This window comes from Trichomycterus rosablanca, chromosome 24, assembly GCF_030014385.1.
Source record: "Trichomycterus rosablanca isolate fTriRos1 chromosome 24, fTriRos1.hap1, whole genome shotgun sequence".
Taxonomy (NCBI): Eukaryota; Metazoa; Chordata; class Actinopteri; order Siluriformes; family Trichomycteridae; genus Trichomycterus; species Trichomycterus rosablanca.
Window position 1 is genome coordinate 11114118 of NC_086011.1, and position 12467 is coordinate 11126584.

Sequence of the window (12467 nt, forward strand, 5' to 3'; positions counted from 1 at the left end):
TTAGCAATTTAGAATGTTCGTGTAGCTCCTTTTTCACCTCACTTTTTACCAATGTCAGCATACACTATAAACCAATGAAAGTGTACTTTTTTCTTAATTATTACTAAATTGTCAACATTCATGTTTTTGAAATAAGACAACAGATAAAATGTATTTGACAAAATAAGCACTCTAACAACAGTGTATAGTTCAAAAAAATTAAAGATTTTTATTAGAATTATATACACTTCTCATTCTATAAAGAATTTCTAAACAACAATACAATATAGTTCAGCACTACTGAAGAACATCACTCCATAAAACAAACTTTCAAATAATCCAATTCAACAATACAAGAAAAAGCAATTATTTGTTCAGGATAATCATTGAACAATTCAGTAAACAGTTTTGAGGCAACAGGATATCAAATCTCATCTAAGCCATTTTGCCAAAAATTCACTACAACATATTTAACAGACAATGCACAATGGATAATTACCTCAAATTACCTCCTTCCAATGAACACTGAACTTTGACCTGTGAAGAGAAAGAGAAACAAAGAACATATACACAAACACAGGGGTTGAGGAAGGATGAGAGGGACTGACAGTAGAAGACAGAAGCCCTGTGTAGGTCTAACTGCGAAACTCATCTCCTTCGCTAGAATGCCAAGACTGAAAACAGTTTCGATTGCCAACTAAACAAAATCTTCTACCTTGGCACTCAGGAGCCATGCATGCAATCTTTGTTTTATTTTCTTTTTTGAATTTGTTGTAGCAAAGCCAGCAATTTCTTGATACTTGCTCTATCCGAGGAATGTGGGTGACGTAAAACGATGAGGAAGTGGTTGGAGCTACTGAAAGCTGAGATGGCAAAATTGAATCGACGGCAATGTCTGCAAGTTGGCGTGACAGATTTTCCCTAAAGTTTATCTGGCTGTAGCCTGCTGAACTAAACCCATAACGTGATGCTGGATTGGAATGATGCCAGTCCTGAAACAAAATGAAACTATTAACGACGGCTATGTCCACAAAATGGAAGAAAAGTGTTTTCCACCACTTTTGAGTTTTCTGAAGCAGATTGTATGTGTTTAACATTTGATCAGATCTGTCAACACCTCCCATGTGTTTATTGTAGTCCTTTACTACAGCTGGTTGACGGACTACTTTTCTGTCCCACGTGGCACCATTCTTTACCATCCTAGAAACCTCTGATGAATCATTAGCATTGTGGAAATTAGAGAGGCATGTAACTGCTCGCGTGTCCTTCCACTGAACTACTAAGACATTTCCGTCAATTCTACACCACCTCATATCACCACGGTTAGCTTGCCGCTCCCATTTCTTGACATCTTTGAAATCCACTGGGAATTTCTTACGATTAATCCTACATGTCCCACAAGCATTGATTCCCCACTCCTTAAGTCGGACCATAACAGTTGGTGATGTATAGAAGTTGTCAAACCATACTGTGTGACCTTGATTTTTAAATGGCTGCACAAGGTCTTCGATCACTTTTATAGCCAAATCAGTTACGCGCCCATCAAGACTTCCTGTGTAAACATCAAAGTCTAAGGTATATCCCGAATTTGAAGTTGCAATGACCCACAATTTGAAACCCCAGCGAGTAGGTTTGCCCTTCATATACTGCTTGAATCCTGATTGACCTTTTGATTTTACCATTCTCTCGTCTATGCTCAGATTTTCATTAGCCTGGAAAAGCTGCTGACACTTGGTTTTGAGGTGGTCCATCAGGTAACGCAACTTCCTAAGACGATCAAGATTATTTTCTGTGGCAGGATCTACAACATGGAGGGCTGCCATCAATTCCTTGAAACGGTCACGGGACATGAATAACTTGGCCCATGAACCCTGAAGAGATTTGGTTCCCCAATATCTGTGAATGCTGTGCAGGGACGTGAAACCCATGTAAATAAGGAGCCCAAGAAAGCGGTAGAATTCATCCGGGGTCACTTCTTCCCATGCCCCATGATGGTTCGCATAAGACGGCCTATTCAGTACAAGCTCCCACCCCTTAGAGTTTGTAAACTGGCAAATCTCGGCAACGATGGTGTACGTGAAAAACAACTTGAAGAAGTCTATTTCACGCAAGGTACTTGTGGCTGACCGTACAGCCCTATGCACACTTTCCAGATCTATGCCTACTGGACGAGAGGGATTAAATGGTATGGGCTTTGGTGCTTCTGTGTCTACATCAGCATAGGAAGGAAAGGATACAGAGTCAGGAAAGCGTTTCCGCTTCCTACCTGACATGGGACAAGAAAGACTAACCAAACCCATAAAAGAAAGCAAACATTAGTAAAAATCATAATCTCAGTTTGTACTCTTTTGTTAATTTTAACTTTTTGTTGGCAGCCCTGATTGTGTGTGTGGATGCAAATGCTGACATTTATTGTCAGCATATATGTACACACACACATTTACAAATACACACTATTGGAATACATGCATTTACCGATAGGAGGTTGTTGGTTGATCCCTCTGCTCATCTTGCTCCTCTTCATCCTCTTCTTCCCCTTCATCCAAGAGCTCCATGTCCATGAAGTCCTCCTCTTCAATGGTCATGCCTTCATGATCTTCATAGCTGTCATGTTCAGCAATAAGTCTAAGCTCGTCAGGGCCTAGCCGCCGTCTCCTCTTCAGAGACTCCATAAGGCATGAATATTGAGCCTTGTCTCCATCCATCTCAGAATAATAAAAGAAAGAGATTACAGTGAATAAAGGTGGTGACAGTGATGTTATTTTAAAAATAATTACATATATGTAGAATTCAATCACAAACACTCTATATGTTTTTGCCAGAGAAGCTAATGTCCACAGGCTCATGTTTAGAAGTAAACTCAAGTACACTGAACCAATACATATGACAAAAGTTTCTCAAATCTGGCACATGGTTTACACATAAAACAATAATTATCTAAGAGAAGCAATAATTACAAGAAAAAACTTGATGCTATGGTTATATTTAAAATGTTGTAAATAGTCACAGACTGAAATGTTATGCACCTGTATGCTTTCAAAAAAAGCTTTCAAAAAAAGTTTGATACCATATTTTTGTGTCCCTTTCAAATATATCTTGCAATACATTAGAAAATTATGCAAATCTGACAGAAATATTTTATAGATAAAACTATATTTTACTGATACAAGTAAGAATTACCACAGAAAATAATATATTATGGTAAAAAAAGAAGTTATAAATTGCCCAGACTGACATGTTATCTACTTATATGCACCTATATGGTAGCATAGCATACTTTAGTCTCTCAAATAAATGCAGCAATTTTTTAGAAAATGATGCAAATTTGACAGAAATATTTTATAGATAAAATAATATTTCTCTTTCACCTTTATGCTTTCTGCCTCAGCTTACTTTAGCCAGTCATGCTAAATGCATGCAATGCAAAATGTAATGCTATTATGAGCAAAGCTACGGTGATTTCTAAGCAGACTTTAGACAGTATTGAAGTAAAACAAGTAAGATATAACTGATTTCAAGATTACATGCATAAAATCTAACTTTGGAGTTTGAGAGCAGCCTTTGGCAGCCTTTTCAAACCACATGGCTGCAGGATGTAACAAACAGCTCCGGTAGCTTAGCTTAGCTTAGGTTCACTACTAATCACTTATTTGTGTAAAACTGCTGCATACTTTACAAACTACTAAACAAACGAGACTAAAAAGGTATCTGATAAACTCTCCACACGTATTTATTTCCATCTAGATGGACATAAAAAACATTACAATCGATTCAGAAAGGAGAGTTGTGGAGCTGACTGACTAAACTTAGAACGCAAGTCTCAAACTCACCTCAGCTTTTACAAAGCGTAAACACTAATAATATTACAATTTTACCATTAAAGCTAAGTTTTCTGAGTAGAAATGAAAAGTAATAACACTAATAAACAGTTTTAAAATAAATCTTACCTTATTTCACTGACAGAATTTCTCTTTCTGTGTTGTTCTCCAGTCGACTGTCTCAGCAGCGCTCCGTGTGAGGGCGGGGCAAATGAAAAAAATAAATTCTCCGCCTTCTCATTAAATATGCAAACCAGCCACGACACAAACCGCTTGACCAATGATATTGCCTTTTAGACTGGGTTGTCAGCTACCTGGGGCAGTTTTCAGATTTACAATCAGTGATTGGACGGCGGAGATACAAGGCTTTAAGCCATCGAAATTATTGTTTCGAAATTTGAATGGGCCGGCTCTAAAGGGTTAAGTGGCGTTTGTGCATGTAAATCCCTTGCCCGTGTGCTTATTGATGCAGTGCCGTCTGAAGGTTCGAAGATCACAGGCATTCAGCTTAAGCTTGCGCTCTTGGCCTTTACGCACTGACATTCCTCCCGATTTCTTGAATCGTTCAATGATATTATGCACTGTAAAGAGAGAAATATGCAAATTCCTTCCAATCTTTCTTTGAGGTACAGTTCAATAATTTGTTGACAAACAAATTCCTCTGGCCATCTTTGCTCATCAAAGACACAGCCTTTACTGGATGCTGCTTTTGTACCAAACCATGATTACAATAACCTGTTGACATCACCTGTCTGGAATTACATTATTTCGTTTTTCACCTCATTACTAGCCCTAAATTGCCCCTGTCCCAACTTTTTTTGGAATGTGTTGCATGCCTGAAATGCAGGAATGGAGGTATATTAACAAATGAAATGAAGTTGAGCAGGCAAAACATGACATATCTTTGATTCAAACTGTCTGCAATCAAATAAAAGTCAAAGTAAATGTAAGTAACATTTTTATTTAATTTCATACTGTCCAAACTTTTTCTGATTTGGGGTTGTATTTGGACATGTCAAAAATGTTGGACCGAGAATGCTGGATCAGATAGCTGTCATTATCACTATGTGGACTGTTGTGTGTATCATTGAGTGTATCACCAAAGCAAATTCCTCGTATGTGTAACATACCTGGCGAAATAAAGTGATTCTGATTCTGATTATGATATAAATACTAGATTATGATACAGAGTTGTCATTACTCGGGTTCCTTTTAACAGCTGTATGTAACAGTTAACATCAATCTAAGTGAACCATTGTATTGTTATACATAGTATATCATACTTTCTAGTATAAAAACATACAAATGATTAAACAGCTCTTCTCAATATTGTGTAGATTCGACATGTGCTGCCAAAACAGCCGTGACTCTATGAGGCATGGACTCCACAAAACCTCTAATCCTACAAAACCTGCTGTTTTGAAGATGCTCTGACCTAGTCATCAAGCCATCATAATTTAGCCAGTGTCAAAGTCTGACAATTTATTCTAATTCTAACAACTTCAGGAACTGACTGTTCACTTGCAGTCTCACACTGAAAATAGCTGTAATCCTTGAACATCCACATTCATAAAAGCACAGACATCAAGACTTGGTCTCCTTAATTTATGTGAACCTTCTTTTTATTTGTGCCAAACCGGCACCATGCCAAGTGTGCAATAAATAAAATAATCAGCACCCATTATGATCTTTGTGTCATAACAACTAAAAAAAGCAAACACTGACCTGGACAGACAGGATGATCCTCCCCCAGATCCCTCACTCTCTCCCAGATAGCCATTTAGCTTGTTGTTCCATTGCCGAACAATGCTGGAAACAGAGCGGCTTGTCTCAGGGTCAGAAGACGTGGTGCTGGCCGAGAGCTCAGCTCCGGAGTCGTGGCTGGATGGACGATGGGAAATGCGGCCAGCTACGCGCTCTGACATAGGCTTAGCCAACCGTCTCAGAGCTGTCACCTCCTGAGTCTTTCTCCTAAGAACAATCTCCTGCTGCCACTTCTGTGACTCCAAAGAACGGATCTGATACTGTACAATATAATAATATTTAAATGTAAGTCTTTCAAAGTATTTGTGGATTTTTTACAAATTATTAAAGTAGGTGCCCAGGTGGTGCAGCAGGATATTCCGCTAGCACACCAGCGCTGAGATTCTGAACTCCTTAGTTCGAAACTCAGCATTGCCACCGGTCAGCTGGGCGCCATCTAGCAGGCATAATTGGTAGTGCCTGCAGCAGACACGTTTCTGCTAGGGCGGGATGACCGGACTATGTGGGTGGCACAGAAGAACTCACACATTGACCCATTAACAAATCCAGATTTTATGAATATGCTATTAAAATTGGAAACCAGGTGCCCACTTCTTGTGCAACAGAACACATTTACATATTTTCAGACAGTGAATTCTTTTTTACACTACATTAACTTCAGAAAAAGTATTTAATAATAGAATAGTAAAAAGTCCCATGTATTGCAAAAATATTGTAAATGATAAATGATTATACCATCAATTAATTAGAAAATGTTTGTAATATTAAGTATATGAAAATTTCACATTAAAATGCTGTTGGTGTGGAGGACCTCTAGTGAGTCCCGACATCAACCCTACAGTACACCTTTAAGATAAATTGAAGCCAGTTGGCCAGGTCTTCTTATTCAACATCAGTGCCTCATCTTACTAATACATAGTAAATGGGAATTCTCATAAAATGTTTTTCTAATAGTTTATTTATTGTTTGTTTATTAGGATTTTAACGTCATGTTTTTACACTTTTGGTTACATTCATGACAGGAAACGGTAGTTTCTAATTACACAAGGTTCATCAGTTCACAAGGTTATATCGAACACAGTTATGGACAATTTTGTGTCTCCAATTCACCTCACTTGCATGTCTTTGGACTGTGGGAGGAAACCGGAGCTCCTGGAGTAAACCCATGCAGACACCGGGAGAACATGCAAACTCCACACAGAAAGGACCCGGGCCGCCCCACCTAGGGATTGAACCCAGGACCTTCTTACTGTGAGGCGACAGTGCTACCCACTTAGCCACCGTGCCGCCCACTAATAGTTTAAAAGCAGTTTTAAAACAATACCAATGTTATGTTCAACAAGCTTATGATCAGGAGTCCTCCTACCTTTGAGTATATAATATAGTTTTATGGGGAAAACTGAAAACCAACTTCATTTAACAGCAAAACAAAAAAACACAATTTTTTGCTAAGAATTCAACACATAAAAATGTATTTAATATCTAACTAAAACATCTTGACTGCCATCACATCATCACTGACCCACCTCTATGGTTGACCATGAGGATAGTATTCTTCTGATCATAAGCCTTGCCTTTCTTGCAATAGAAATATGCTAATTCATATGGCCAAACAGTTTCAGTTTTGATTCTTCTATCTATTTAACTGGGTCTCTGTAGAGCTCTGTAGGCCTAGCTGAAGTCCATCTGGCTTATTCCAGTCAAACCATCCTGTGCTTCTTTGTCAAGAGTGGCGTGAAGTTTGGCCATAAAGTTGTTAACTGAACATTTTATGTTTAGCACTGGCACCTTTGTCCCAACCATCATCAGGTCATCATGGAAGTCTTTTGCAATAACTTTAATGTTTAATATCCTGATGGGCCTCTGGATAAATTACTGGGAATCAAGCCCATGGCCAAAAAGGTTTGCTGGTCCTAACAGTGTCTCAGACATTTTCAGAGTCTTGAAAATGCCCTTTTGGTGTGATGTTCTTTCTCAGCTTTGGTAACAGCTCTTTAGTTTTTATCATGGGTGCAACACATCTCTGGGTGGTTATACGTATAAGACAGTTAAAGAGAATTAAGGGTAGTTACTAAGTTCTCAATTGTTTAATCATGTAGTGGCCCACACACAGGAAATACAGACCTAGCATTAGGTTTTAAGATCAGCATTGTAGGGGTGGAATATTTGTGACATGACCGTGTTAACAAAATAGCCTAATATTGCATTATTCATTTTCTTTGTTTATTTGCTGGCTGATTTAATTAATCAATACTTTATTCAAAGCAAAATCTAGCTCTACAAGAAAGTTATAAATCTTTATTAACTTTGGGGGTTCAATATTTCCAGCTGAAACTAAAAACAAATGAAAAAAAAAAAATAATTTATGTTTTAAAAAGGCAAGACCAAAGACAAATTAATGCTGATAATCAAATGCAATGTAACCTCTTGTCGTCGCTGTTCCTTCTTGAGGTGAGCAATCTCTCTGTTTCTTTTGGCCTCAATCACCCTTCTCCTTTGCTGCTCCTCTTTCATCTGCTTCATTAAAGCCACCTTAGAAGTTGTTGAACCAAATACAATGTTGATGAATATATAAATAGTACAGAACTTTACAAGTGAACACCAATTCTGATTTAATTACACACACAGACTAACATACACACACAAAGTACCCATGGTAATACCTACTTTATCAATTAAAATGACCGCCACTGACTTGATAATGTTGAGGAACCATTTTTAGCACTGCAATGACACTGATAATGACATCAAAGTTTGTGTTGTTTTGGTATCAGGTGCAGCATTGTTTTTAGAATTTTTAAACACAGAACAGTTGAGATTGGAACCTGTATCCCGTGGTGGTGGGCTAGTGTATTAGACTGCTGTGCCATCTGCGTTCCAAGAACCACTCAAATGATATCCAATCAGTGGTCTCTTATGGAGCGGCTTTTTTGATTGATAAATCGTAAATAGATGGTAACTGATAGGCTCCAATAATTGTATATCCACAACATTAATTCGCATGGTAGGTGTAGTTTATAAAATAATCAATGAATGTGCCAGGTGTACTTAATAAAGTGCCTGGTGGGTGAATGTAAGCTAAAGTGTTGATGGACCTTTATTTTTAAGACGACACATTAAAGAAAGATTAAGGTGAGATAAAACCTTCCAAAGCTTTCTTAGATGTATTTTAAAACAAAACATTTAATACATTTTATTTTAAATCTAGGTTACTTAGTCATTTTTGTGAGTGTACAGTTTTATTAGAAAATTTGGACACGCCAGATCAAGTTCATATTTACTAGAGGGCAGCAACTATCTACATTCCATTACTTATGTCTATGAAGTACCTTGGCTTTCTTCATTTCTGCCACCTCAGACTGTAGTTTCTTGAGTTCTCTCTCATAGCGGCTCTGGTTCTTCAGCAGACGCGCATGCTCCTTTTGTGCTGCCTGCAGCTTCAACAGATCTCTGTTCATCTCCTTAAGACGCTTCTCATACTGTGCTTTGACCTTGTTGGCCTTCTCCTCTGTGTAGTTCTCCATTGACACTGTTAAAACATGTAGGTTTTTTTTTTTTGACTAGCACCTAACACATGTAAAGTCACATTTACATTTACATTTTCAGCATTTAGCAGACGCTTTTATCCAAAGCGACTTACAGTACTGTGACAGTATATTGTCTGAGCAATTGAGGGTTAAGGGCCTTGCTCAAGGACCCAACAGTGGCAACCTGGGTGTGGTGGGGCTTGAACAGGGAACCTTCTGATTACTGGACCAGTACCTTAACCACTAGGCTACAACTGCCCAAAGTCACTAAGCACTTTTATACACCGGCCACCCAAGCAGGAACGGACCAGTTGGGGAAATCCTTATTCTTATGGTTTTAAAAAAGTGATGTCCAGCAAACTCATGGTCTAAAATAATTTTTTTCATATAGTGTGTTGATGCTTTACCTAGAAAACAGACTTAACACATAATGAAGTGTTATACAGACTCACTTAGGTTCTGCAGTACACGATCTCTCTCCAGCTGTGTATCTCGGATCTTATTCTGTAGCAGGATTAGCTTCTCTTCATACTGGAGCTTTAGTGTAAGCAGCCGCCGCTGGCTGTTTTCTAACTCATCAATAAGCTTCTGCTTGATCTCAATCTCACAGATCAGATCTGCCAGGTCTGCCTGGAAATTAGCTGAATAAAGAAAAAACAGAATCCACAGGCTTTAGTCTTTTTACATTATTTTTTATACTGTTAATAATTTTCTATGTTTACAGGTATGAATGTGTGAAGGAGAGAGTGAGCTGTGTGAATAAGATTGTCTGTATTGTATTTTTCGTGCACTACAAGCATCTGTGTAACCCAAAACAAATTCCTTGTATGTGTGAGCATACTTGGCCAATAAAGCCTGATTCTGATTACTTAAATTATTTATTTACCTATTTATCTAATTATTTTTACAAAACTTTCAACACCCCTGTCCCATTTGGTTTAAAACCTTCCGACCTTTTTCATCTGAGTCAGAGTCGGAGTCCACCAGGCTCTCATCACTGTCAAATTCTTCCTCCTCTCGTATATCCTGCTCCTCATCATCCTCGTCGCAGCCACTCTCCTCCTCAGGCAGAGGGTACATGCCATCCTGAACAGAAATTCTGAGTTTACAAACCTTATTTTGTAAAATACAAACAAGAAAAAAACAAGAATCTGTAATTAATTTAACTTATTTCAACTGCCAAAAGTGAAAAGCATTTTGATGTTTTGGCTGAGCAACTTTATTGTATTTTTAAATATAAAGAAATTTAGAATTTGATGGCTGCAACACAAAATGTTGGGACAGATAAGAGTAAAAACTTTACAGAACATTCAAGTGAAACATTCCACAATAAGCAGGTGAATTGGTAACAAGTTAGAGTATCATAAATGAGTATAAAGGTAGGATCTGCCAAAGCCTGTCTTTGCAAACCTTCAAGCAAAAATGGCTCATAACTCTAAATTTATTTAACTGTCCATTTCTCAATGCAAACTCATGACAGGAGAGTAAGTTATTCGTTACACAAGATTCATCAGTACACAAGTTCAATGTCAAACACAGTCATGGACAATTCTGTATCTCCAATTCACCTCACTTGCATGTTTCTGGACTAAGAGAGGAAATTGGAGCTCCCAGAGGAAACCCACGCAGACATGGGTAGAACATGCAAATTTCGCACAGAAAGGAACCCGCTCCTCCTGGAAATTGAACCCAGAACTGTCTTGCTGTGAGGCAACAGTGCTACCCACTGAGCCACGGTGCGGCCCACAATGCAAACCTGAAAATAATGTAGGTCTTTCAACATCTACCATACATAATATTATTTTTAAAAAATCAGGGCATCCAAAAACTATTTCATGCCATGTATTGCAAGGACAGAACACACTGTTAAATGTGCTTAGTCCTCAGAAGACAAAGCATGAGAAACCGGCATGGTACTATTTAAAATAATAGTGACACTGGTTGAGAAATACTTCATAAAACTGTCACTTAAAAGCTACCTTCTGTCATAGTATGGAGTTGCATCAGTGTAATATTTTCTTTGCACTTATGCAAGTTAAAAAAGATTGATAAAAAATTAACAAATAACAAATTGTTTTTTTTATTGCATTTTACAAAATTTTCCAACACTCCCAACAATTTATCACTACAAAAACATAAAAGTAAAGGTGCCCAACAAGGGCTGACGTCTAGAACATTTTGATAATTCCTCTGCGTGTTTATGCCCAAAAAGCCTGGTAATTAATAAGTAAGATTAAAGGGTGTTTGTATGATGCAATTACCAAATACTGTCAGACCCCTGCCCTTGTGACCAGAGTTATGCAGCTCTAATCAAGCTCTAATCAAGAATTTAGATAATGGACAAATTTACAAAACATTGTACTGACCTCATCAGCCTCATTGTCAGAGTCCCCGTCTCCATTTTCTCTGCGCTCACTGACCTGTTCATTCTCCTGAGCAAGGAGCTTCACCTTCTTCTTTAAGCCCTTCTCCTGTTCCGGACTAAAGAATGCAGTTAGACGCAATTAATGCAACGCAAATGTTTAAAACAACACATTTCCCTTTTATACCAGTGCCACTAGGATATCATAGTCTTTTTGTGATGGTTTTTAACCTAAATGCTTTACTTGTTGCAATTTTTTATTATAATCCTATCAATAAAGCTAAAAATATGTGACAGTGGGTTTGATAAATTTTCTGCACAAAAAAAAATAGGCATTAGATTTCTCACATCTTGCGTCTCTGGTTTCTCTCCTTCTTTTTTAGCCGCTCGATGTCTAGCTTGGCTCTGTGAATTACATCCGTGATCTCAGCCTCCATGGACATAGAAAGGGAGGAGCCCAGAGGGTGCCCGGTTGGATGTGCATGAGACACAGGGTAAGGAGAGCGAGAGGAAAGGCGAGATACACTGCGTCTCAAAGACTCATTCATTGCCTCGCTCTCCAACAATTTAGATCTGAGGAAAAAAAATCTTTACTATGAGTGACATTATAACATAAACAATAAACATTATAACATGCCAAAATACATTAGAAATAATACATGGAGCATGGCTGTCTTACCTCAGCTCTTCAATTTCTCTAATATAGTTTTGGATTAGATTACCTATTTCCTCATTAGTCTCACCTAAAAAAAAAAAAAAAATAACTGATTTAGTCATTGTTGACTCCAAGAAACTTTGAGTTTCTTAGCAAAGTTTCATAGAATGTGGTCTAATCTTTATGCAAGTCATAAAAGAGCTCACTGATTAATACACAGTCCAAGTTTTTAATTTTTTAAAAATTAAGTAATTATTAAGCATTAATAGACAAATAAGTCACTGATTAATACTGTCAGTTAAATAAATGTAAAATTATTTTGAAAAGCAAATGGTTCATTTACAACCCCAAATCAGAAGAAG

The 12467-nt window shown here is 37.7% G+C and overlaps 1 protein-coding gene across 1 annotated transcript in view; it reads right to left on the reverse strand.

The window, feature by feature from the left end:
- kif21b (kinesin family member 21B) overlaps positions 1–12467 on the reverse strand; it is a 113000-nt gene that overhangs the window by 48586 nt on the left and 51947 nt on the right. Inside the window, exons 10-17 of the mRNA XM_062987099.1 lie at positions 12130–12193; positions 11799–12023; positions 11455–11569; positions 10042–10174; positions 9541–9729; positions 8891–9090; positions 7986–8093; positions 5523–5821 (exon numbers count right to left, since the gene is read on the reverse strand). Of these exons, the coding sequence (XP_062843169.1) occupies positions 5523–5821; positions 7986–8093; positions 8891–9090; positions 9541–9729; positions 10042–10174; positions 11455–11569; positions 11799–12023; positions 12130–12193 (1333 nt within the window). The remainder of the gene's footprint in view (positions 1–5522; positions 5822–7985; positions 8094–8890; positions 9091–9540; positions 9730–10041; positions 10175–11454; positions 11570–11798; positions 12024–12129; positions 12194–12467) is intronic.